Source organism: Lagenorhynchus albirostris, chromosome 16 (genome assembly GCF_949774975.1).
Source record: "Lagenorhynchus albirostris chromosome 16, mLagAlb1.1, whole genome shotgun sequence".
Classification (NCBI taxonomy): domain Eukaryota; kingdom Metazoa; phylum Chordata; class Mammalia; order Artiodactyla; family Delphinidae; genus Lagenorhynchus; species Lagenorhynchus albirostris.
This window is the reverse complement of record NC_083110.1, coordinates 55701103-55727173: the sequence shown is the minus strand read 5'-3', so window position 1 is coordinate 55727173 and position 26071 is coordinate 55701103. Positions and strand designations below refer to the sequence as shown.

Genomic DNA, 26071 nt, shown 5'->3' with positions numbered 1-26071 from the left:
CCTGAGTATCTTTTCCTTCCCCTCCCGCCCTGTTAAAGGGTCCCTCCCCACTCTTGTGGGCTAAACAAAGTCTGTAGCCGGCCAACGGTTTGAAAATATTGCACCTTGTTTATTGACTCCTGTAGTGTATGGCAGCGGGTGTGTACATGCCGTGTGGATATAGTTTATATATATATATATATATATATATATATATATAATATGTGCTGAACACAGAATACGAAACAGAAAGGAAAGCCGGTAACACCTCCGGTGGGCCACCAGTTCCCGGATTTGTTCAGCCCCCCCCCCAGCTTTTGATCTCGCTCCACTGGTTTTTTTCGCAGAGTTCTACACGCCCCTGACAATCTGGAGATCCAGGCCGAGGTATCTGGTGCGGAAGGCAGGCGGTTGGGAAAAGGAAAATGGACTGTGCTGTGGTACGCCGGCCCCGCAAAGGGGGCAGAGCGTCGGTAGGGCCTGGGGATTTCTCAAGCCACGACGCCCATTTTTCTCTCCTTCATGCTTTTTTTGTCCTTGAGTTCTCCGCCAGCTCTTCGCGGCGGCCGCGGGAAGGCTGAGGGAGAGAAGCCCGAGGGAGAGAAGCCCTTCTTGCTCTGGGAGAACCGAGCGGCAGCCCGAGTCTCAGCCTCTCGCACTCCTTTTGGGGCCAAGCTCGGGGCCATCGTCCTCCCAGCACCCAGCCGGCGTTTCTGCCTCAGAGACAGTCTTCGTGACCACTCCCGGGCATCCTCTTCGCCCCTGAGCCCCCTTCCCCAGGCCTCGCGTGAGCTGCGCTCCGGGGCTCTGGGGAGCGAGACGTGTGTATATATATATATATATATATATATATATATATATATATATATATTTATTTATTTATTTATTTATTTATTTATTTATTTATTTTTATTTAACGAGGGGACCTGGCCCTTCCTTGGATCCAGCCTTTCTCGCGCTTCAGTCCCGCGGCGCCAGGCTGCGGTGGGGCGGCTGCCGCATGACCCGCCCGGTCCCTACCAGGCCCGGATGCCCTGCAAGGTGCCCTGCGTGCACGCGGCCCCGGCCGCCGCACCCTGGTGTAACGGCTGCGCGCCGCCGCCGCCGCCGCCGCCGCCGAAGCCGCCCAGGTTGCTCACGTTCACAAAGGGGCCGCCTCCGGCCGCACTGCAGGCGGGCTGCATGGCCGAGGCCGCCGCGGAGGCCCCGCCGCCGCCTCCACCGCTTGCCGGGTACGCACAGCCGTAGCTGCCGCTGTAGGCCGCAGCGGCGGCGGCTGCAGCAGCCGCGGCTGCGGCGGCGGCTGCCGAGTTCCCATAACCATAGGCGGGGAAGCTGTTGTAGGAGTAGGCGCCCGCGCCCACGCTGTAGGGCGCACCGTAAGCTGGCGCGCTGGGCGTGACGCACGGCTTGCCGTCCCGCACTAGCACCGGCACTGCCACGCGGCGCGGCGGCGGCGGGGGCGCGTGCGCGCCCAGCTCCAGAGACTTGTCCTGCCGCTGTCTCTTACACTTGTACCTGCGATTCTGGAACCAGATCTTCACCTGCGTGGACGTGAGCTTCAGGCTGCTGGCGAGGTGCTCGCGCTCGGGGGCCGACAGGTACCGCTGCTGCTTGAACCTGCGTTCCAGCTCGAAGACCTGGGCTTGCGAGAAGAGGACCCGCGGCTTCCGGCGGCTGCGTGGCTTCGGCCTCTCGCTCTCCTCCGCTGCCTTGCAGTCTCCGGCCGCCTCCAGAGGCTTCTTCAGCTGGCAGCTTTCTGCGGAAGAAGCAAAACAACAGCGTCCTTTAATTGTTCCCGATCTCACCGCGGCTCCGGTCCCGGAGCACTGTGGCCCCTTTGGGGGGCAGCGCGGAGTGTGCGGTAATAACTGCTTGGACTTTGGGGAAAGTTTGTGGCTCCTGACGCCGTGGGACCCTGCGATAGCCCAAGGCCCCTCACAACGCCCTTGGCGGGTGGAGGCACGTTCCGTGGGGAGGGGTAGTTAGTGCGCGTTTATTTAGAACTTGAGCATCCGCGAGAGATTACCCTGTATTAAATGTGCGGCTCGGCGTGCTGATGATTATTTTCAGGATGGAAGTTTGCAACTCCATAATAACTATAGTATTTGCAAACTCGTTTGCCTTCCACTCCGTCATGAATAGCTGAAGGTGTGAGACATGTTGGTATTTGGGAGCCGGTATGCGTGCGTTCTGCGAAAATCTTCCTGCTCGTAAATGTCTGAGTGTAACGCTCATGTATTGCCCAGGGACAGTTTTTTACTTTTAAAAGCCTACAGGCCCACAGCTAAACGTCTGCCTGACGACATCTGTATTACCTTAGAGAGAAAAAGAAATTTGATTGATTTAGACAGTTTCATGTCGATTTTAGGCCCGGGGAGCTGTCAGAGCACAGGCCTTGGCTTCCACCACATCAAACCTCCTCTTAGGGAAGGAGATTCTTTGGCTCTCTCTCCTCCGAAACAAACACTTCCTTGGAGGCTTTATTCAGTTGTCCTATTTCCCTACCCAATTCACCTCGCATCCTACTTGAGCAGCCAGGATCTAAGTTCGGCGCGTTTTTCACTCAGCCCGAAGCCCCACAGCCTGGGACACAAAGCAAAACGTTAAGAATTTTCAAAAAAGTCTGGTGCCTCAGGGGTGTGAGTGCGGAATGGACTGTGTTCCCACGCACTCTCCCAGCATCCCCTCCCTCTCTGCCGGGTGCCGTGGGTGCGAGGACGCTGAGTTCCAGGCGGAGAAGTGAGGAAACCACCCAGCTGAACTCTACCGAAGTTCCTGCGCCCTGTGGACACTAGGCACAAAAGCTGCTTCGACTGTCTTTTCCAAGAAGAGGGAGCGGCTGCCCTGGCCTCAGAAAACTCGTCTCACGCTAGAGAGAAAGTGGGAAGAGTTCAGGCTCGTGCCCCTCTAGCTCTTGGGAAGAGCAAAAATACTATGAGCTGTCAGCACCCAGCAGCTGAGCCCATGTTGCTTATCACCATCAGGGCAGCAGTAACTATTTTCCCTTGCCTCCGGGTCTGCATCGCCTCCCCCCTCTGGGGGGAGTAGTTGACGGAGTCACCTTGTCTTTCTCCCTCCGCCCTGGCTCCCTTGCAGGCACCTGCGCTTTGCGGAGCTGTCGTTGACCAGGGCCAGGGCATGACCCCAGCCGGGGCTAACGGGGCGGGCAGCCGTGCTGGCGAGATTTGTGGGCTGTTTGCGGGCACCCCGCCATTGCTCCAGATGTGCGGGTGCGTTTCCTTTCCCCCTCTACTCACTTTGGCTCCGGTCCCTCAGGACCTCGGGCTCCTCTTCATGTTCCTTAGGCCCGCTGCACGAGTCTCGCAGGACCGTGTGGACATAGCTCTGGGGGCAGAGCCCCGAATCCCCGTGGCCATCGGCTGTAGCTAGTGAGTTCAAATAGGACAGTTTCTCTCCCTCTTCTTCCTCGTCCTCCTCCCCTCCGTCAGAAAATTGCGTCCCCTCAGCGGCGGCCAGCATGCAGGGCGCCGAGTGGAAGTGGTGCTCCAAGTCCGCCTGCAAGTGCGCGCCGTGGAACTGCTGTTGCTGCTGCTGCTCCAGATTCAAAATGTCTTTGACTGAGAAAGGGGTGGAGGTGACCGGGCTTGGTAACATCATCAGGGCCACTTAATTGTCCAGTCCAAATACTCAATAAATCCCGGCGGGGGCGGGGAGGCAGCGCGGCGGCTCCAGCTCTCCTTCTGGACTCCGCCGCTGCTGCCGAGTCGGGGTTTTGACAGACGCGGTCCCGCTCCAGTCTAAATCGCCTCCATTGGCCGGGACGTGGGGGTCTGGGTTTTGTTAAAGCCACTGAAGGGACTGGGGCCGGGGCTGCGAAGCCTGAGTCCGGGGGTCTTACGTCACGTCTGGGGCGGGGCTCTCGCTTCGACCTCCCTCTCTATTGGTTCCAGCTCCTGTGGACCGCGCCCCTCCGCAGCCAGTGAGTGTGGGTGCCGTGGACCTACCAGAAATAGACAAGGACTAGTATAAAGTCGCAAAGTCCTAGTCACTGTGGGCGAGGCTGCACTGCCTGGGGTACGCGAACTACCGATTCCCACCCAGACTGGCCGCATCTTCCCGGGCAAAGCCAGTTCTGGGAGGTTTCCTGTCTGAGAACCAGCTACCAGGAAGGATAGCCCAGGAGTATGGTTTTTCCAGATGCTGCAGGGGCAGGAAAACTTCCTGGCATGTAAATACCCGGCACTGGATCCCCAAGGAGATGGAATGTTTTATATGTCTATGGATGGGCGACGTGTGCGTTCTCGCCTTGTTGACTTTGCTCAAGCTTTCCCTCCACTCGGAATGTCTTCTCCGCCCTTGTCTCCACGACAAGCCTGTTCTCCGAGGCTCTGCTCAAATGCCACCTCCTCCAAGGAAGCGCTCCCTCGTCGCCTAGCCGGAAGTCATCTCTCTCGCATCTGAACTTGCAGCTCGTGCTAGTAAAGGACATTTGTGTCACTTATCACTTCCCGCCTAGTACTATAGCTATACTGTCTGCCTGGTCTCCCTGGGTAAACTATGAGCCCCCGAGGGCAGGGCACCGTTAGCATTGGCTCTTGTAGCTTTTCCAGCGGCCGCACTAAGCAGGTATGTGAGAGACAGGATGATGGAGCCATTACTGAATTTTGTGGACTGACAGCTCTTGGTTTGAATCCTGGCCTAGTCAGTGTATGGCCTTGGGCGTTTCTAAGCCTCAGTTTCTTTGTCTACAAAAAGACAGTAATACCTTCTTCAGGGTTGTTGCCAGGGATAAATAAGGCAAAACATGCCAGGATTTTCATGCGGAGCACATGTTAGTGCTCAATACACGTCATCGACTGCTATTCTGCATCAGCGGTCAAGCAGTATTTGTTGACTGCATTGGTGATGACATGGCTGGAGTGCCTCACACATTGGGTGGTTTCATAGGGTCTTGAGAGCAGAGTCTGTCTTCACAAGGCAGGTGACCCAGCCATGGAGGCCATCTTTTCCGCCTATTGAAATCAGGCGCCTTGGTCTAGGCCTTGACCCTCGGAGGCATCTTTCTAATTTCTCCAACCCACACGCCTTCTGGCGCCCTCCTAAGGCCCTGGTTGTTTTGTGGGCGAATCTATGGGGTCCCCTGTGATTCTGGAAACCGCTCTGGTGGAGATCATCTTCCCGCACAATAGGCATTCTCTCGCCACCACATCTAGCCCAGTGAGGACCAGCAGGCGCTGCTGTGAGACCTGCAGAAAAACTTGTGCGCAGTGCTGGCCTTGAAATAATAGGGTCCGATTCGGCCCAACCGTGGTGCCCCTTATCTGGCCCTAGACACCCCAAGCATTTTTTGGTGATCAAGATAGTGGCGCTGGGGGAGCACTAGCCTCAGCTAGAAGGGGTAGGTGGAAGGTTCAGGGACTGTGGACGACACCTCCCGGCGGCAGCAGACACGGGATGGGAGTAGGGGAGAGAGCGGAGAGCTGTCGTGGGAGGAACCCCGCAACAGCGGGAGCGGTGGGTGCCCAAAGCTGAGAAGAGAATGAACAGCCAGTCGGGAGGGGGGAGAGGCGGGGCTGTTCCGGAGGGAGCGGAAATGGTGCGGGGAGTCAGCCCTCGGGGCCGCCTGGGGAGCTGGGATTCAGCGTGGGCCACGTGCGCCCGGGAGTACTTAGGTGGCGGCGGCCGACAGGCTGTTGGGGAGACCCTCTGTGAGACGGCCTTTGCGCCGGGAGGACCATCCCTCAGCCACAAGGGCGCCCGGTGCCTTTCCGCTTTGAATTCTGAGACTATTGAGGCCCCAGGCAGAGCCGGCATCTTCAGACCAGGCCAGGCAGCTGCAGAGAGAAGAATGCGCCTGCTTTTGCTGCGGATAGCGAGCGCTTGAGCGCAAAGATCCAGAGAGAGATGGGGGTGAGTGCGGGGCACTGCCGGGTAGGAGTCCTTCAGTGTGTGCGTCGCGGTAGCAGGCGAGCATAAAAGAAGGAAGCTGCTTCCAATCCCACTCTTCCATCCCCATCCCGAGAGCTAGAATGTCGTTGGGAATATTTCTACTCCCTGCTGGTCTCCTAATTTTTAAAAATTATTTTTTTGCCTCTGTGGGCGATTTTCTTGAGTGATTTCAAGATTCAGGAAAAAAAGAGAGAGAGAGAGAGAGAGAAAGACAAAAGCTACGGAAAATCTCTCTCCCCAGTTTCCAGCCGAAACCTGCATTTCTCCTTGCTACATTATCTTGCTTCTCCACGGCGCTTCGTTCCTAGGCCTTCCCTAAGCTCATCCTCAAGAATCCCTATCTTAGAACCCGTGGCCCGGGGTGCCGGGAACGCGGAGACACGCCCACACACCCGCTGCTGCCGCCCAGAGTCCACCGAGTCTCCTTCTCCCTTAGCACGCAGAAGGCTGTCTCCTCCCCAGCCGCAGGCCCACGCAGTTCGCTCTCCTCCAAACCTGCTGCCACGACTACCCCGCCAGATATCCTTGGCCCAGGCCTGAATAGTTCTCTCCAGAGGTCCCTAACCAGATTGCTCCTCGGCAGGCCGCCCCGGGACGCAGTTCAGGCCCGAGGGGCTGGAGGCTCGTGAAGAGCAGAGTGTGGGGAACACAGGCGAAGGGGCCTAGCAGGCGGTTGGTATGCCCTGTCCTCCTTTTCTCTTCCCAACCCCAGCTCTGCGCAGGGCTGATCTAGCTGGCGGGAGACTTAGATATTGGCCTTAAGCCCTGAGCAGGGGCTCGGGTCGTCTCCTGATTGTTCAGGCTCCCTTTGGTCGTTCTGGTTCCCCAGCAGCGGAGCTTCCCTGCAGGGATACCCGCCGGGCCAATCACATCTCGGCAGCCTGCCTTTCCTGCGCCCGCAGCCCCGACGATCGCGAGCGTGTGCGCCGCCAGCTGCGCGCCACTGTCCGGAACGAAAACGCCGCCAGAGCGATAGTTACGTTACAGCAGCGGTCGGTTCTCGGGAGTCGCTTATCAGAATGTAGAATCTGGTTCCAGCGCCTATCCAGTTACAATCTCGTTCTGGGACATTTGCATTCTCTTGTGGGAAAAGAGGATCTTTGAAATCCCGTAGCTAATAATTGGTTTTTGTTCCAGACAGTTTAGCTAATTACTGACAAATAGAGTAAATATTGTTGCATCCATGGAAGCGTTTGATCTTATTTTAATCGAGTGTATCTGCCTACGTTCCGTTTTGTCACGTTATACATTTATACAAGTCTTCCTCCTCCCGTATGTGATTACAGATCATAGTAAAATGACGGCAAATTCTCTGAGGGGAGGTGCTATATAGATGCGTAAAAAGGCGATAAATAAAATTATACCTTTTGGGAGAAAACCCACATGCTAATCACTACAACAAACATATTATCCAAGAAAAATGTGATGGTTCTTTGAAAGTTGTAAAGTGTTCCAAGCAGTTATTATTCTCTACCCAAAAATTGCTTAATATACTTATATAGTCAGATAATTGATCATTTTAGTTATATATGCCACAGCTTATTCTGATATCCTTCACCTGTTTGAATAGCCATTTAATTATGTAGCCATGGCTATAAAAAAAAACAAAACCCCAAAAACCTGAAGGTTATCGTGGCCTTCTAATCTACATGTAGTACCACAGTCAGGAGTGATTTTCTATTAAGGCATGAAAAACCATCATGTGATGAACGCAGTTAGCTAAAACTATGTGATAACTTTTCAGGCGATTTTTTTTTTCGTTGAAATTTTCTTTCCTTCTTTTTCTTTCTTTCTTTTTTTTTTTTTTTTTTTACTGCTCTCCTAGAAATTTCATTGTCAATGCCATCTTACAAAAAAAAAAAGAGTTGAAAGAAAAAAATTTCCTCTTTTGCAGGAGCACTAAATAGATTTTTGTTATTTTGTTGTAGTTGCTGGCAGTGGTGTGTATGTGTTTTGGTTTGGTTTTTCGTTGAGAGATATTAGAAAGCTATCCAAATTTTTGAGCAATCTAGAGGCTAGTGTTTTGTGAGAAGGGTGAATACATTTTCTACTTTTCAAGAAATGTCAGCTAGGTACGTCAGTCCCAGAAAGCATTAAACTGATCTAATTCCTCAAGAGGATTTTTTCCCTTATTTCAGTAATTTGGTAAGAGAGATTTTAAAATGGCATTTTTGAGCATTTTAGCTTGTTTTGCATGTGTTTGTATAAATGCCATATTTTCTCAGATTGTGTTTGGAATTGAGTATTCTAAATAACCCACCACTTCCCTTCCCTGGGAGAAAATTGGTCCAAATTCAGCAATCCCTGTAGTTCTTTGTAAATTACAGGCCCTTGCCGAGGAAGTGAGTTTCGATTTCTCAGGGAGAGGACCTTTCACATCTATCTATGTGTATCTGCCCCACTCCAAAAATTTTAAGTTAACGGTGTAAATACAGCTTTCGTCACCGAAAACAGTTGTTTTGCCAATAAAACACATAAGTCGGAAAAGCTAACTTTGTCGAGTGAAAGTCAATATTTTTTCAAACAAAAACACGTAAATAAAAGATGTCTATACACAGACATTTATTTTTACTATTTGCGTATGTTATTTGGGAGTGCAGTGAGCAGTTTTAACTTGGTGGTTAAATTGGAATTCTGGATGCATTCCTTAACTCTTTTTTTTTTTAAAGTGTGAGTTTAACTTCCTGTATCGAAATGTCAGTGTCTTTAGACCTTTTAAAATATAATCTGACTTCAGAAGGGCAGCTGCAGTTTTTGGCGAATTAATTTACTTAAACCAGCGCGCCTGCCTGCTCTGAGCACGAAGGGTTTCAGGGAGGGATGTGGTTATTATGTCCAAGAAGCAGAGATTTTTCGTGACTCTTTCTAGCGCGATCTTCTCAACTCTGTCTCCTCTCAACCGCAAACCGAGGGGACCTCGGCCTTCTCGGACGCAGAACTCTTTCCCCAAACCTCCCTGGGGGTCAAGTTGGAGCGAATAACTTCAAACCGTTTGAAAACAACAACAACAAAAAACCTTTCTCACTTGGAAAGAAACGTTTGCCGAAGTCTTGTTGCCTTAAGTAACGCCTTATCCCCGCCCTTGCTGTGTCCAGCCTGGAGTTCCCGGTCTTCAGTCGGCACCGGGAGAGCGATTCCCAAGGTGCAGCGGGACCTTCGCTCCGTCAGTGGGCAACCGTATCTGCGGGCCTAGCTGCCCACTTGCCCTTGGTTCCCTGAAGCTCCGGGGGCACCTAACAATTACCACTGCCCTGGGATAGTCCCATCTTGCCTGACCCTGCGGGGATATTGGGAGTGGGAAAGCGTGGGCTCGGAACAGCCGGGGACCCGACCTGGAAAGGACCGAGGACCCAGGCGGCTGCGGCGCACAAGGGCGCACAGCCACAGGGACAGAAAGCGTGACACGCCAGGTCCCGTCCCGCAGCTCGAGGCCTCCGGACTTGGCAGCCTTGCCCTGCAGAGACGCAGGTGAGTCAGGTCGGAGGTCAAGAATTCGGCGGCCTCGTGGCTGCGGGGACTGGAGGTTGCCAGGCCTCGCTCTGCCCATCAGCCAAGGGCGCCGCGTCTCCAAGCCCGTGCACTTTGTCCGCGCTGGTTGGGGCCGGGAGTCCAGAGCTTCTCCTCGGCACGTCTCTCTCCTACTGCAGACCAAGAGCCCGGGGGGCCCTAGCGAAGAGCCCCGGGGCGACGCCTGCTGGGCCTCTGTCCTTGAACCTGCCAGTAGGTTCTCGAACTCTGCTCGACCTCTCTGCACTCCCGCCAACCCGAGAGAAGGACCGCCTTACTTCTCGCGGCTCGCGGCACGCAGGGGCCTGGCAGAGCCACCGAGACCCGGACCCCAGAACTTCAGTGGCCTTCCTCCTCCCCTTCGCAGCCAGTCTGTTTCCCTTTTCGGCCCCTTTCTCTTCCACTGGGCTCATCTCTTACTCCCCCGCTCCTTCCCTTCCTCACTTCCCTCTTTTCCTGACCACCCTTCCCCCACCGCCTTTCTCCCTTACCCCCTCCTCCTCTCCCCAGCCTCCTTTGCTACTCGGTCTCCACTCCTCCCCCACCTGTTTCACTCTCCCTTATTTCTTCACTGCCTCCTCCCTTCCCCCATCTTATTTCATTCCCTTTTCCCCTCCTTTCAACTCTTGTATTTTTCTGCTTTTTGTCCCTGGACCCTGCAGGTGTTTGGTATGGAGGGAATCACACACTCACACACACACACACACACACACACCGTGCACCAGAGGTCCCCACTCCTGAGCCCCAGACCCCTCTCCTCCATTCCACCCCTGTGCTTACTCTGTCTCAGCAGCTGCTCATAAAAATGCCCAAGCACCCTTGGGTGTGTGATAGGGACACTCCTCTGTACCCTCCAGCCTGTAGGACCTTTCCCATCTCCCAGCCCCCCAATACCCAGCAGCCTCAGCTATGAGCTCTGACAGGGTCTGTAGGGCTCCGGGTGGCGAGCTTGGCCACCCTCCCCGTGGAAATCCCCACTGCAGGCAGATCCTGCAGAGCCTCCATTTCCTTCTATTGTGGCAGTCCGGAGAGGATCACAGCAGAGCTGAAGGTGACCATAAAGCCTGGGCCCCAGGCATCCCTTGAGCACACAAATGGGGGCTCCTAGACCAGGGCTGACCCCCTCCGCCACTCCACACAGGCAAGAGCAGACTGAACTGACCTTCCCTTCTCTTTCTTTCCTGCCAGTCCTACTATAGATTAAGGGGCCATTTAGCCCTGAGATCACCCCAGCTGGGAAGTGTTTCAGGGACTGCCTTAAAATGCAGGGGGCAAATCTGGGAGAGGACAGTGGGGTCCCTGACTCTCACACCAGCCAGCAGGGGCAAGGACTGAGCACTTGGTACAAGTTCCTGGCCTACCTCACTGCTATGGAGCCAGTGGGGCCACTGAGTCACTGCCTTCTGGAGAGGAGACAGGGTGTGGGGGTCTTCTCTCCTATGAGTCAGGCTCCCCAGCTGTAAGGTGGGCAGCCAGCCAATCTCTACCCTTTTACCTCCCGTCTGCAACCACATTTCTGAGGCTGCATTACTCTAATAAATATGCATTTCCAACAGATGGACGCAGACCTGCCATATATGTTTCTATGGACTTACCTTTTACCTTGAATGACAAGGCAGGTGACTTCCTGTGTGAATACAGCAGTGTGTGCACAGGCGGATAGGCAGGCAGAAGAAGGCACTCAGGACTCCTTATAACTGTAACTTCCACGTTAGAGCTCTGCTCTTTCAGAGAGTGTGGTCAAAACAGGAGGACTGGGCTAACACTCATTCTGAATCCCCCTGCATCCTTTTTTCCTCACAATGTGAATTACTCGTAGTGTCATGAGATTTGGAGAGAAATGTTTATATGATCCAAGATGAAAACTAGCTTCCATGACAATCAGATGCACTATTTCTATACAGGCAATTTATGGTATCATTACAATTAATCTTGTACAAGGTAGTCCCATAAAGACCTAAGTTGCAGTCAGAGAAGAGGGAATAGATTTTATCACCAGAGTTGTAATGACTGTGTGTGTTCTTGAAAGTAATAAAACCACATTGAACTTATTCTGCAATTAATACTTTAAAAAATCCACACACACACACACACACACACACATTAGTATAGTAGAGAGGGTGGTCTGTGTTTGTGTGTGTGTATAATTGTGCCCACACACAAAGTGAGTAAGCATGGATGTGGGCACATATGAACATTTAACACCTCCCACAGCCAGTAAGCCTGTTAAGTGTGTATGTGAATGGACGTACTCAAACCGCACAAGCATGCATGTGTAAGTGTTGGCACCTATGACACCCTCCTCCACAGGGAGAGCCCACAGAGTGAGGAGACTGCGTTTGGGGTGGGGTCTGGGGAAGACGTGGCTTTCTTTAAATCATAATCACACCTCATGCCCCTGTCTTGCGCCAAAGCATTGACCCTGGAGTCCAGCAGAGGGGTTTGGAGCCCAGTCCTACCTCTCTTGTAGTCTTGTGACCTTGAGGCAGTCCTTCAACCTTGCTAAGCAGCAGTTTTCTTACCTATAAAAGGAGATAATAATGGTGTGGACTTTACAGGCCTGCAGTAAGGATTAAAGAAATGATGGAAAGAAAGCGTTTACAGAGCCCTCTTGTGTAGTAAATGTTCTTGTGCTGGTGGCAGAGGGTGGGCGTGCGGGGTGGTCGTTAAGCACGCGGAGGGAGGCTCTGAATCTCTCCTCCCCTGAGCTGAGATCAGGGAGCCAGATTCTCAGGTACTCCTTTTCTCACTTGGGGAAAAAAAACATTAATTATCAATCAAATTTTGAGGGTTTTTTTTTGGTCCCCAAACAAAACAAGAGGACTAGTTCTGTTAATCATTGAAGTTTTAGGATATACTCTCATAACCACCAGCAGCCTCCCCCTCTCCCACTCCCATCCTCTGGAGCTGAAGCAAACAAATCCCGCACCCAGTCAGTGTAAGATTCCCACTCCCACAAATGCATCATTTTTAGCTGCAGTAAACAAATCTCCAAAGTCTCATGTCATTGTTATCGTGTTTAGATAAAGATCTGGCCAATTAGTGTCCTTGCTGGAATGTAAATAAATCTGCTGCCCCGGACCTACCCCAGCGGTGGGCGTCCTTCTCTCAATCAAGCAACACCAGCATTCTTCCTCTCCTTTTCCTTTTGGTGTGGGCAAGAAAGTCTGGCCTTCAAATTCACATGGTTTCTAATCTCTTCACTCGGTTCCAGATCTGCTGTGTGACTTCAGGCAAGTCACTTACCCTCTCTGAACCTATTTCCTTTTCCATAAAGAGGAGTTAATGAAGACTGCTTCTCAGAGTTGGGAGTGAACAGCAGTAATAATAGAAATAATACTGTTGATAATAATTACAACAATAATACTCCCACCAGCAATGGTCATATCAATAACATTAGCTACTGTTCATGGATGTTTTTCCTACAAGCACATGGTATGGCTCAATAATTAAGAGACTCCCCACTCTCCAACTCCCACATAAACTGTCAGACCATGGGCAAACCACCTGGGTAGGGCTGGAAGACTCTATGGGTATGGAGATCAGAGAACAGCACCAGGCATTTTGTGAAGCTCTTTAAGTGTCTACCCATTGTTATTGTTTCTGCTTCTTGCAACAGAGCCCTTGTCTATGGCCTTATTAATGCAACCATGTTACAGAGGAGGAAACTGAGGCTGAGAGGTGAGGTTACTTGCCCAAGTTTCTTAAGTTCCTTGCCTTCCACGTTCAGCTCCCTCTCTCTGCCCCTCTCCCTTTCCTGGGCAGCCCCAGGGTTACTAGGTTGAGCACCATGCGTGGACTGCCTGACGAGGCACTATTCTCTCTGCTTTTGCGAATTCCTGCTCAGTGCTGGGTGCTCGACTGTCCTCCTCCTTCTCCCCTCCCCAAATGTTCCTGCAGGGCCTAAGTGGTAGTTCACAGCCCCCAAGAAGAATGTTCCCTGGGTGGTGGGATTGACTGGAAACTGTCTTGAAGATAAACATGGCTGGGGATGGGGTGGAACCTCCTGGAGCCTCCTCCCTTCCTCTCCTTACCCGCACCCCCTCTGAGCTGCTTCCTTTCTTGCTATCTCTTCAAAAAGAAGAGGGGCTGCCAGCCCACCTCTTTGCCTTCTGAGGCGCTTGCCATGGAGTTAATACTAATCGTGATAATAAGCTTCCCACCGGGTAAACGAAGTGTTCCACATGCATGATTGTTACAACATCCCTGTGAAACATATTTTTTGTTCCTCCCCCTTCAATTTAGAGCCATGGAAATCGAGGTCTGCAGAAATGAAATGACTTGTCCAAGGTCACAAAGCAGGTAAGGGGTGGATGCAAGACTTCCAGGCCCGTAGATGCTGCCACTCCACCGCCTGGGTCTGCAGCAGAGAATATCCTGCCCCAGCCCAACTCCAGGAACCAGGACTTCAGGACCTCCTGCCCCCAGGGAGACCTTCCCCGAGTGAGCTTGTCTAATCCCTGAGCTGACCCCTTAGCCCGTAGGCCTCTCTGTGGGAGCGGTACCTGCAACCCTAAAGTCAGAGCAGGCCCGCTGAGTCCGGGAGCGCCCGTGAGCCCACACTCCCACTCCCTGGGAACAAGCTATAGGACTTTTCGAGGTGGCTCCCCCCTCTCCTCTCTGTCCGGACCTCTCAGGCCACCCTGCCCACGCCCTTCACAGAAAAAGGAACTTCCCACTGGAAAGCAAACCACCGCAGCCCGGCAGGGCCGGGGACACACTGGAGCCAGTCCCAGGCCCTGGAAACGCAGCCTGTTGGAACGTGAGCAAGTGCCTGTACCTCGGGTGTGCGCGCTGTGCTTCCTGGAGCAGAGTGGTGGGTTCAAATCCTGTCTCCACTCTGTCTCCGGGCCAATTCCTTACTTCTGAGCCCTGCTTTTCTGAGTTGTAAAGCTGGGAATACTCAAAGTACCCACCTCAGTAGGTCGCTCTGAGGGTTAAAGGAGATTACCTCCGTGAACCACTTAGTGCGCCGCCCGGCACAATAAACGCTCAATAAATGTTAGTTTATTGTGATTAACTCTCGGACCAGTGGAGGCTGCCTTTTCCGTTTCTGGGTGTGAGCTCTGCGTCCCCGTGCGCATCGAGGCTGCGGACGCGGCCGGAACGCGCCCGGGGGCCGTGGCTGGACACTTGGGCGCGCGAATTTTTGGAGAAGAGCCGGGGTAACCCCGTGGCGCTGTGTTTGGGGCTGGGCTCGGGCGCTTACATGAACTCGCGCGGCGTTCTCGGCGAATGCGTCTGTCTGTCCCGAACCTCGTGCGTGTCGAGGCCTGTGCGTGTCACGAGCCGGTTCCACTGACGCGCCTGCGGGGGCCTCACCTGCTTTCGGTTTACCTGACAGATGCGTGGTGTCCAGGCTGTGTACACAAACCCCAGCGAGAGCCTGGAGTCCCGGCTGCTCGGCCTCCTGCTCATCGAACGATTTGCGCTATTAATGGTTATTTTATTTATATCGTTAGAATTGTCCCCCGGGTCTGTTTACACCAACGTCTGGCCGTCCGGGCCGCACGCAGTGTTTGGACAGAGGATTACACTAATGCAAGGAGAGCTGGGAGGGGGGGAAGGAGGCGCGTTTGGGAACTGGGCTCCGGGCGCCGCGTGGGGTGGGCCTCCTGGGAAGAGGGAGCAGGCCTCTCCTGGGCTCGACCTCTGACCCTAGGAGGGAAGGAAACGTGTCTGTTCGCGATAGGAAGCCTAGGCCTCCGGTGGGGTGGAGGCTGGAGGTGCCCGCTGGGTGGAGGCGGGGAGAAGGGGGCGCCTACTTCTCTTCTCTCAAGGCCGACTCCAAATTCGAGGTTGTCCCGCTTGGGTGCGCACACACGTCAACAAGTAAACGAGACCTGGAGCTACCAGGATGGCGGCCGCTTTGATTCACTCTATCGGTGGCAGCCAGTTTAGTGCTTCGGCCTGCAAATCCGGATTATGGCTGAGCCCCGGGCGCCTGGCGGCCGGCGGGGTTAGAGCCGCCTTCAAAGGGTGGCCGCCCAGCGAGGGCGCAGCTCCCCACAGGACCCGCATGCCACCTGAGCACTCTGGAGCTAAACGCAGCCTGGGCGCCCGCCCCCCGCGCAGCGGGAAGGCCCTCCGTCTGGCAGCGGGCAGGTGTCTGGGTTCTTGGCAGCTTTCAGCTCGAAAAGGCTAGGCTTGGAATTCCTGGCTTTCAAGCGTCTTTGCTTCAGGGCTAGGGTTGATGCGTAAAAATATCTATTTAGTTAGCATTTAGAATGTGCGAGACACCAAGCCAAGCAGTTTTACACTCCACAACAATCCTAGGAACTGTTATCCCATTTTACAGAAGAGGAAACAGGGGGCTTCAGTAATTTGGGCAAAGTCTCATAGCTAGTGACAGAGCCACGACTCTAACCATGCAGTCGGGCTACAGAACTAGCGCGCTGGTTCTCACCGTTCTGGGGCTCATGCACTCGTTTGGAACCGTGATGTAAGCTATGGACTCTCTCCCCTAGAAGAATGCGACAATTTGTCAATAATTCCAGGGGTTTCACGGAACCCCCTAGGCCCTTCCGTGGACCTCTGATTAATACATTTGGCTTTACAGGTTATACAAGTTGCATTTGATTTAATTTGTTAATTTCGAACATGTGTTAGTAAGGTAACTTTTTCTATCGTTTTATAAAAAGATTCCGGAAGCTCAGAGAGAGAGGTAAAGTCACTCGTTCGGGATCACACTGCTGGTAAATGTGGAACTGGGCTCTCAGATCTTTGGTCTCTAGAATCTTCGTACACCCCACTTCTCGTCTCCCCAGACCCTGAAGTGCTCCTTTTCTATCCCTCTTGGAGCTCTCTTTCCTCCTGCGGGAAGACTTGGGGCTAGAGCTTTGGAGGATCTGTTGTTTTCCTCGGGGCCCCTGCGAGGTGCTCGGCTGGCGGGGGCGCAGCGCCAGGACCCTGTTGCCCTGTGCTTTGGGGGCCCCGCTGCCAGGACGCGCGCTCCGGTAAACGGTTTATCTAAAGACAACTTCTGTTTCTCGTTCGCTGTCGGGAGTTGCCCTGCAACCAGCAATGAAAAATGCGCCTTTTCCCGAGACTCTGGCGCTGGTGATTTATGTGGGAACCGAACTCACTCGCGAGGCCTGGGCTGCTCAGCCGGGCTTAGGGGGTGGAGGGCAGAGGCCGTCCTGGAAGAGAACCTGGTGCCCCGGCCCTTCCAGCGCCCGCTTTTATGGCGCCCCCCTCCACCCCTACCTCCAGGACATTTTACAGCCGCTCCCCCAGGAAGCTGAGCGCTTTATCGCGGTAAAGTAAACACCATTATCCCAGGTCCATTAACAAGGAGATTTTGGCGTTGTAAATAGACCGCAAGAGGGAGAAGCGCAGCCCCCGCGAACTCCCTTGTAAAATGGTGAAGGTTCTCCAAGATTTATGGCCGCTGATCAGCCCCCCAACCTTCTATGAAATCCCAGTCTTGAAAGCCAGAAGGTGGGGCATTCCTCCCCGGTCTAGAAATCCCGCCCTGGGTGTTAGGACTTTGAGAGTAGGGAGTCCCCAGGAGGCGTCTAGCCTAGTCATTACTTTTCTTTAAGTTACAAGCCCAGGAATGCCGATTCCTTTCCCGCTGTGGATACATACATACACTCCGCAGCTCTCCAGGAGCTCTTAGCAGAGAGCAACCAGTGGAGATGGTGCCAGGGGCCAGGATACTTGTGTTCCAGGCTCCTTCCTCATTTGTAAACTGCATAGTGCTTTCAGCAGCTACTTAGGAGTCTATAAAGCACGGGAGGCTTGTAATTGGTGGACACTGCCCACACACCCTGTGTCCTGAGATAGTCAGGACCAGCTCGTATGGCCCTTGCTTTTGTTTCTCTTTCCAAAAGGAAATGCCCACCTTACTTCCTCTTGGGCCAGACTATATAGGAAATCAAGTAACGACGCTGGAACTGGCACACAGTCAGGTAGACAGCCCTAGCTCCCCACCTCTCTGAGTTTCTATTTCTGATGACTATACAGTGACCCGTTCCAGGAAGATCCTGCTCATCTAGAGTGTGGTTTTCTTATCCCCTCAAGTCAATATTTATATTGACAAAATAGCAGATTCTGAACTAGGAAATGTGTCTCAGTTTGGTGAAGAAAACAAAGGCACAAGTTCTCCAGGCCAAGGGAAGCTTCAGGAGAACCCCACCCCTCCTAACCTTTGACAAGGTCACTTTCAGAAGGCAGTCCCTGCAGGGAGGCTGCTCCTTCTTCAGCCCTGAGAATTCAGTAATTCTTGTGAGAGCTTCCACCTGGTTGAAGGGTTGGCTTTTGGGGGAGGGGCAGTAGAGAAAAAACGGGGCAAAATGATGCCAGAAATTGGTTTGGCTCTTTGACATAACTGGCTCTATCTAGAGTGGGGACTTTTAACTTTATTTTTCTTGGCCAAGGACCCCTTTGATAATTTTGACAATCCGGTGAAGCCTATAGACCCCTCTCTCAGAATAATATTTTTAAATGCATAAAATTAAATACATACAATAATATTGAAATACAATTATCAAAATCTTTTTAAAAATAGCCATATAATAATATAGGTGCTTCTTTATTAATTGACTAAATAACAAAATCTAGTGGCAGGTCTAACAACAACTATAATTTCAAAGCTGTGACGAATGTAAATGAAATTTCAAGGTATCTGCAGCAGCAGTAATGTGCTATGACAATATCAGTGATTTCTACTGGAGACAAATCACAGGCACTACTAATACTACTGGGTTTGTTGCCTACATTCAGAAGTGAAGGAAATGCTAAATTAGTTATAACTAATAAAAATAAAGATGTATTTTCCCCTTTAAGGTCATGGACCCCCTGAATTCTATCCTCAGGTCTCTTGGGAACCCATAAACTGCCAGGTTATGAACCATTGATCTAGGGTCAAAATCTAGACCACTTCATCTCAAAGAGTGGTCTTTGGATCACCTGCACCAGAATCTTCTAGGGGTGTTTGTTAGAAAATTCTAGGGCCCCTTCTAAGATCTACTCTGTGGGTGGACCCAGAAAACTGCATTTTAAACTGACTTCTCAGAGGACTGTTTTCACACAAAGTGTGAGAATCGCTGCATCTGGACTTTACCGATTAGCATCAGCACTGTGGCTGGTTGCTTGGATGATGACAGGAAGATCCTTGGAGAGCTGAAGGGTGGGGTGGGAAAGCAGGGATACTAGGCAGAAGCTCTTCCATGGAGACTGCTTGGAGGTGGTACACATGGACTTGGTGGGCACAGCAAGCTGGGGCATGGAGAACACCAGGGAAGAAAGCTGGAGTGGGATATTTTGGTAAAGGATACCAATGTGCTGGCAGAGGCTCTGGAAGAACTTCAGAAATTAACTGGTTCAGTAGCAAGCCACGTCCCTGTGGCCCTATGTATCTCCATCAGCTCTTGCACTGGTTTCCTTTCTTTAAGGTGCTCTGAATTCTGAGCTCCTTTACAGAGTCTTCCCATGTTGACATCATTGGAGCTTTCATTCATTCACTCATTCACACTCATTCATTCATTCAATGAATGCCAAGAATGAGGTCTTGTCCTAGATGCTATGAAATATACAGAAATGAGTAAAGAGGTGATCACTACTCTTAAGGTGTTTTCTCGGATACCCTCTCTTATCACTAGCAATCTTAAGCAAACTTAATAAGCATCAAACCTCTTTTGAACCAGCCATGATTTGATGTTTGTGCATTCACCAAGGCCACAGAAGTCTTACTGGAACAGAGGAAGAGCTTGTAGCATATTGATTAGCTGGGGACTTGTCTTTTCTACTGATGAGCACAATTAATAATGTTAAAATGTTGAACAAAGTGGGGCTTGTTCCAAATGTAAGAAATGTGTGAGATACACCCAACATGACATTTGAGAATAGTTATGAAATTGCTGGCCCCAGATCAAGCAACTGATTATAATTGACAGCACAGAGTAAACACAGCTCTAACTAACACATTTTCACCTGGCATGAACTTCAGCTCTAGCAGTACTGTTTGCCTCACTTTGTATTCTCACACATGTCTTCATCAGCGTCTTAGATCCTGTTCTCATAGAGAGCAGGTGGGTCCGCGTGCAGAATTCAGAGGCTAATAAAAACAAGGAAGAGTGGAAAGGGACTAGGGGCTAGATTAAGAAGATTTGGGTTCCAGTTCTGTTTCTGTCACTTAAGAACTTTGTGACTTGGGCAAATAAGAGTCTGAATTTTCTCTTTGGTAAAATGATTATAGCATGCCTACTTCATAAACTTAGTGGGAGGAGTAAATAAGATAATGGGTGATAAAAGTGCTTTGTAAACTACAAGTCACTCTGCAATGTGATTAGTAATTACGTGTTTTTGGAGTCAGGTGGACCTGGATTCCAAGCTTGGCAGGAATCACTTACTTGCCATTTATATGTTATTTAATTTTCTGGGTTCAGTTTTCTTATCCATAAAATGAGGCTAATAGTCTTTCTCTGAATCATTGTTCTATGATTTAAATGAGACCCTTGTATGTAAAAGAGTGTCCACCACATAGTAAGGATGCCAACAAGCTATTATTCCTAGATTGTCAATGTTGGGATGGCAGTGACTGTGTCCTATTTATCTTTATGTCCTTAGAACAGGGCAGAGAGTGCTGCACATGGCAGACTCTTAATTTTGGTTGAATGAATGATTAAGTAAGCTTCATATATGTGTCACCAGGCACAGCATAAGCTATACTTAACAAAGTCCTCATTGGCCAAGCAGAGCTACTACTGGGTCAATTTCAACCCTAGTTTTATCCCCTGCATTCACCCCTCTCCCTTGAGGAAGACAGAGCCGTGATGAGAATCATAGAGTCAGTAGCAGCAAATGGATCCAGCACTTGGCTTGGGAAAGATACACGTTTTTAAATTAATGAACAAATCAACAAATATTTGCTGAGCTGCTACTATGTACTAAGCACTGTTCTAAGTGTTGGGGATTCATCAATAAACAAGACAGACAAGATTTCTGTCATCAGTCCCTTTAACCAGTGCAAATAATGACATCTGGAATTTGTTTCTTTTCTTGTTTTCTTTTTGAGATGAGTGGATTTAAGAATCTGGAGATCGGGGCTTCCCTGGTGGCACAGTGGTTAAGAATCCACCTGCCAGTGTAGGGGACACGGGTTCGGTCCCTGGTCCAGGCAGATCCCACATGCTGTGGAGCAACTAAGCCTGGGTCCCACAACTACTGAGCCTGTGCTCTAGAGCCTGCGTGCTACAACTACTGAAGCCCGTGTGCCTAGAGCCTGTGCTCCGCAACAAGAGAAGCCACCGCAATGAGAAGCCTGTGCACTGCAACGAAGAGTAGCCCCAGCTCGCCACAACTAGAGAAAGCCCACGCGCAGCAACTAAGACCCAACACAGCCAAAATAAGTAAATAAATTAATTAATTTAAAAAAATAGAATCTGGGGATTGAAGTCCAGGGAACTTGTTGCAGGGACTGAGCCTGGGAAGGTGGTCTCTGTTTGAGGAATTCAAGGACATACAAAAGACAGGAGAATCAAGCACAACATAGTCACACACTCTAGTCAATAAAGACACAATTACAGGGGAGAAAGAAGAGTGAGAGGGCAGGGGAAGAATAGAATTAGTTTTCTGCTGCTGCTATAACAAATTACCACAGACTGAGCAATTTAAAACAACACAAATTTATTATCTTACTGTTCTACAGGTTAGAAATCTGGCACGGGTCTCACTGGGTCAAGATCAAAGTGTTAGCCATTTTGGAAGCTCTAGGGGAGAATCCATTTCCTTGCCTTTTCCAGCTTCTAGAGGCAGCCCACATTCCTTGGCTAACAGTTCCCTTCCTCCATCTTCAAAGCCAGCAGTAAAAGACTAGGTCCTTCTCAGCTGCCATCTCCCTGCTTCTCTCTCTGACCACACTTGGGAAGGGTTCTCTGCTATTAAGGATTCTTGTGATTAGGTTGGGTTCACCTGGATTATCCAGGAAAATCTCCCCATATCAAGGCCTATACCCTTAATCGCAGCGCAAATTTTCCATGTAAGGTAACATATTCTCAGGTTCCAGGAATTAGGATATGGGCATCTTTAGAGACCATTATTCTGCCTACCAGAAAGAGAGATAGGAGAGGGGAGAGAGAAGAGAAAGAAGGGGAGGAGGAAGGAGTGGAGGGGGGAGAGAGGAAGGGGAAGGGCTGGGAGGCAGGGAGAAATACTCGTCTGGTGTCTTTCCTGGAAAAATGGACTTCCAGTAGCTGAACAATTAAGAATTAGGAATGCAGCTAAAGTTCAACATTTTCTCAGAAGTTATATTCTACTTTTTGCTGCACATTCAGCAGCTGAGGACACAACAGACACTCGAAGCACAAGCAAATGCTATTAACTTCTGCCCCCTCTGCTCATGCAGGAGTCCCCTGCTACTTGCAGGCTATCTTTGAGTGTGCAGGAAATCAACTCCCTGTTAACTATGCTTTACCTTTGTCATATTTCCAGGTTTTCATCTGATGCGAGATGAGTCCCAGGCAAAGCTGCAAGACAGCTGACATTTGTCTTTGATGCCACTCTTGTCTTTACCACTAAGCAGACTCCTCTGCTTAAAAGCACATACACAACTGCCTGAAGATTTTTTTTTCTTTTTTAAGGTACACATATGGGAAAAGCCTGGAAGAGAGTCTCCAAAACGATAGTATTTATTAGATGGTAAAATTATGGATTTCTTTTTTATTTCCCTCTTAAACATTATATATTATTTTGTATTTATCAATAAAAATGTGCATTCACAATTTGATGGAGAACTAGTTCTGCAATATAGAACTGAGAGGTGGAGATCAAGATTTTGATTTTATCTTTTTATTTCTGGGGAGGCAGCCTTGCTCAGAAGTGAGGCACGTGAGACTCAGATAGATTTGGGTTGGAGTCCTAATTCCTCCACGTACAACCTGGTTGCCCCTGGGCAAGAGACAGTTTCTTCAGGTGTAAAATGAGGAAACTAAATAGCTTTTATCTCATGGTGTTTTTGGAGAATTACATCACAGGTGCACACAAGCTACTTTGGCTGGTACCTGGCACATAACAGGTCCTCAGTAAACACAAGTTGTTATTTTTAGAGCCCAAACATTCCTTAATCCAAACTTCAAAGCAAATATCAAATACTCTATTATCAGGGACAGCAGGGGTGGTCATCTTCCTGATTTCTGAATGTGGCAGTTACGGACAAACAGAATGTGTTTCCATTTGCAGACCTCCAATTTGGGAGAAAGCCCATAAGTGACTTAATTATGTAGACAAACAGTATTGGTACTGCAGGATACTAAAGCAAAGAATAAGAAAAGCAGTCTTTCAAATTTGTTTACTTATTACTTATGGAGCACTTAGTATTTTCCAGGCCCTCTAGAGACAGGTCTCTGTCCCTAAGAATTTATAATGTACTGGGGAGAAAATAAATGAATCCAAATAGCCATAGAAAGAGGCAGAATAGATAACAAGTACCCTGGAATGTTAAAGAAAGAGGTTTCCCTGGAGAATGGTCAGGGAAGGATTCATGGAGGAGGTGGGATTTGAGCTAGGCCTTGTAGGAGGGGGGCGGGTTTGACAGGGTGATGTGTGGGAGGTGGGAGGGCTCTGGGTCACCCTGAAAGCATTTTCCGATTCAAGTTTCCACCAGCACGAAGATTCAGTCCTTGTTATTACCAAGAGTTATGCTCTTTGAAACATAAAAATTTCACTGCATTATTACAATGGTTCTTAAAATGATAGATATACAAAGAATGTAATAATATATGATGCTTATTTGTTAAACAGTCTATCAAAATGTATGCACAGTATCATGTCAATTATGGAAAATGCACAGAAGAAAGATGACAGGAAACTTAAAAATGTTAACACGTTGCACATAGGTATTACGATTATGGATTTCTTCCTTCTATACAGCAGTGTGTGTGTGTGTGTGTGTGTGTGTGTGTGTGTGTGTGTGTACTAAATATCCAGAAGGTAATGTATAGAACACATATGTTCAGTTTTAATAGCAACAACAGTAACATAAACACTTATGAACTCACCACCCAGGTAGAGAAATAAAACATGGCTGGTACTTAGAAGTCCCCTGTGTGCCCCTCCCCATTTGTATGCCTTCTTTTTCCCCCCAGATAGTATTGTTAATTATTTCCTTAGAGTTTTTCAACCTATGTTTATATCCCTAAACACCATATTGCTTAATTTTGGGGGAAAAAAAATGAGTGTCAAACTGAAATCTAGCTGTGTGAGAAAAGGACCATATATATATATATATATATATATATATATTTTTTTTTTGGCTGCGTTGGGTCTTCATTGCTGCACATGGGCTTTCTCTAGTTGTGGCGAGTGGGGGCTACTCTTCATTGTGGCGTGCGGGCTTCTCATTGCAGTGGCTTCTCATTGTGGAGCACGGGCTCTAGGTGTGCGGGCTTTAGTAGTTGTGGCTCATGGGCTCTAGAGCACAGGCTCAGTAGTTGTGGCGCACGGGTTTAGTTGCTCTGAGGCATGTGGGATCTTCCCAGACCAGGGCTTGAACCCATGTCCCCTGCATTGGCAGGCAGATTCTTATCCACTGTGCCACCAGGGAAGTCCCAGAAAAGGACAATATTGCCACTATTAGATCAAGGCTGCCAGAAGGAGGGAAGGTGAGCAGAGCCTCTGGGTGTTAGTCCTACTGAAGCTTTTCTGAGAGTTTACCTGAACATCTGGGAGACATCGATGGGCAAGCCATAAGTAAATCCTGAAGTCTGGGGCTCTGGAACCAGGGAATTTAACAGGGCTGTCATGTGGGACAGAGACAGGACGGGCAGTAGATATATGATCAGAGGGAGTGGGCTGCTCTGTATGTTTTACTTCTAAACCCCTATAGATTCCCTCTAAAGCTTACGAGTAGGTCAAAGAAGACATCTCTAGGGTGAAATGAATGTCTTCTGCTGGCCCATTTAGCTGGCATGGAAGGGAGATCTAGAATTTGATCCACACATGGTCAGAGCAAGCAAGTATGGATAGGAATCTGGACCAGGCTTACCTGGGCACTCTATCCTCAGGTTAAAAAATGATGCGATGGTGGAGGAAATCCTGAGGATGACAGTGCTCAGAATGTCTAGTCCTTGAATCTGACTGCTCCTGTCTGAACCGCCTCTCCTCATCAATGAGGGTAAACTGTTCTCTTCTGCTCTCACTCACTTAGTGGTTCCCTTCACCCCCTCCTAGGCTGGCCCACTGGTTTCCTGTAGCCCACGTTCTCTTCGAGGTTATTGCTTTATTTTCTAGGAGCACTACTTCCAAGAGCTTGTTGCAAAAGGAAGGGTGCATGGGAGGTCAACAATTTGAGATCCTGAATATCTTAAAATGACCTTTATTCTACCCTTATATTTGATCGATTATCTGGATCTATAATTCTTGTTTGGATAATTTTTTATTTTCAGAATTTGGAAAAATTGTTCCATTGTCTTCTAGCTTCCCATGTTAATGTTGAGAAGTCCTAATGCTCTGTAGATCACCTATGTTTTCTCTATGGAATCTTGCAGAAATTTTTCTTTTCCCCCAATGTTGTGAAATTCCACAACAATGTGCCTTGCTGTGGGTCTATCTTCATCCATTGTGCTAAGCACTTGGCAGATCCTTTCAGTCTATCAATTCATGTCCATCAGTTTGGGAAATTTTCTTGGATTATTTAATTGATTTTTATTCTCTCCATTTTCTTCTTTTTCTCAGCTTTCTGGGAGATTCCTCGGTGGTATCCTCCTACTCAATAGCTTTATTGTTGCTTTCATGATTTTACTTCTCAAGAGCTCCTTTTAATTTTGTCCTCTGAATGTTGCTTTGTTGAAACACACATCCTGTTCTTGTTTCATGATTGCAATATCTTCGCTTACTTCTTTGAAGGTAATATTGATAATTTTGTTCTGTTTTGTTTTGTTTTCTTCCCTCTGCATAATTGCTATGTCTTCCAAGTTACTTTTCTTTTGTCCTTGCATTTTTTGATAATGAGTTTCCTCAGATGTCTGATGATACTTGAATTCTGAATGTTTAAGAATAGGAACTTAAAGTGCTAATCAGAACTTCTGAGAACAGGAGAGAAGCTTTAGACTTTGAGCTTCATTGTATGGTGATTTGGGTGAGCTATTTGTTGCAGAACACCTGATGTCAGAATCTCTAGGTGTTTCCTCTTGGGCTGATCAAATTCTTAGGGAATTCTCTTCCAGTCTCCTGGCTGGTGCTGCCCTTTCTGAGATTTTGAGAATCTGTGGTATAAATTGGATTGATTCTCAGCTTTCCCCACTGCTAGCTTGGGATTCAGTTTTCTTGATTCTGCTACAAGTCTCTACTCTTACAGTTGGGTGGTGAAAAAACTAAAGAACAAACGAAGATAGGACTATGGTGTGAGTTTAAATTTTGGATCCTAACATCCAGTTTTTATTTAAGCAAGGAGTCACGCCTGAATAAGAGAATGCAAAAAATCGAGTGAATTATGCATGTTCTAGACATTCAGCTAAATTTCTAATCACCTGGGGGTAATGAAGGGAATCCTGGATTCCCACAACAGAGAATGTCAGAACTGGAAGGTGCTTTGGAACTAATTCAAGCCTGACACGTGCAGAAAATGAGCCCCCAAGCCAGACATCCTGTATTTGCACCAGAAGGCATTCTCTGAGCTCTGTGTTTGCCTGGCCTGATACACAGCTAGCCAAGATCCTTGAGCACACATTTC

At 49.5% G+C, this 26071-nt stretch overlaps 1 protein-coding gene across 3 annotated transcripts in view; it reads right to left on the bottom strand.

Annotated features, from left to right (window-relative positions):
- Positions 1-861: 861 nt before the first annotated feature.
- Positions 862-26071, bottom strand: part of NKX2-3 (NK2 homeobox 3) — an 80130-nt gene continuing 54920 nt past the window's right edge. For 2 of the 3 annotated variants that reach the window (XR_009536073.1, XR_009536074.1), the window contains 2 exons: positions 11859-11921; positions 1612-1738 (listed from right to left, as the gene is read on the bottom strand). Coding sequence is in view for 1 of the 3 variants with exons in the window: in XM_060126207.1 (XP_059982190.1) it covers positions 996-1738; positions 3240-3600 (1104 nt within the window). In the remaining 2 variants the exon portion in view is untranslated. Of the gene's footprint in view, positions 1739-3239; positions 3777-11858; positions 11922-26071 lie in introns of those variants that run through there. The other variant, XM_060126207.1, reaches the window with a different exon arrangement.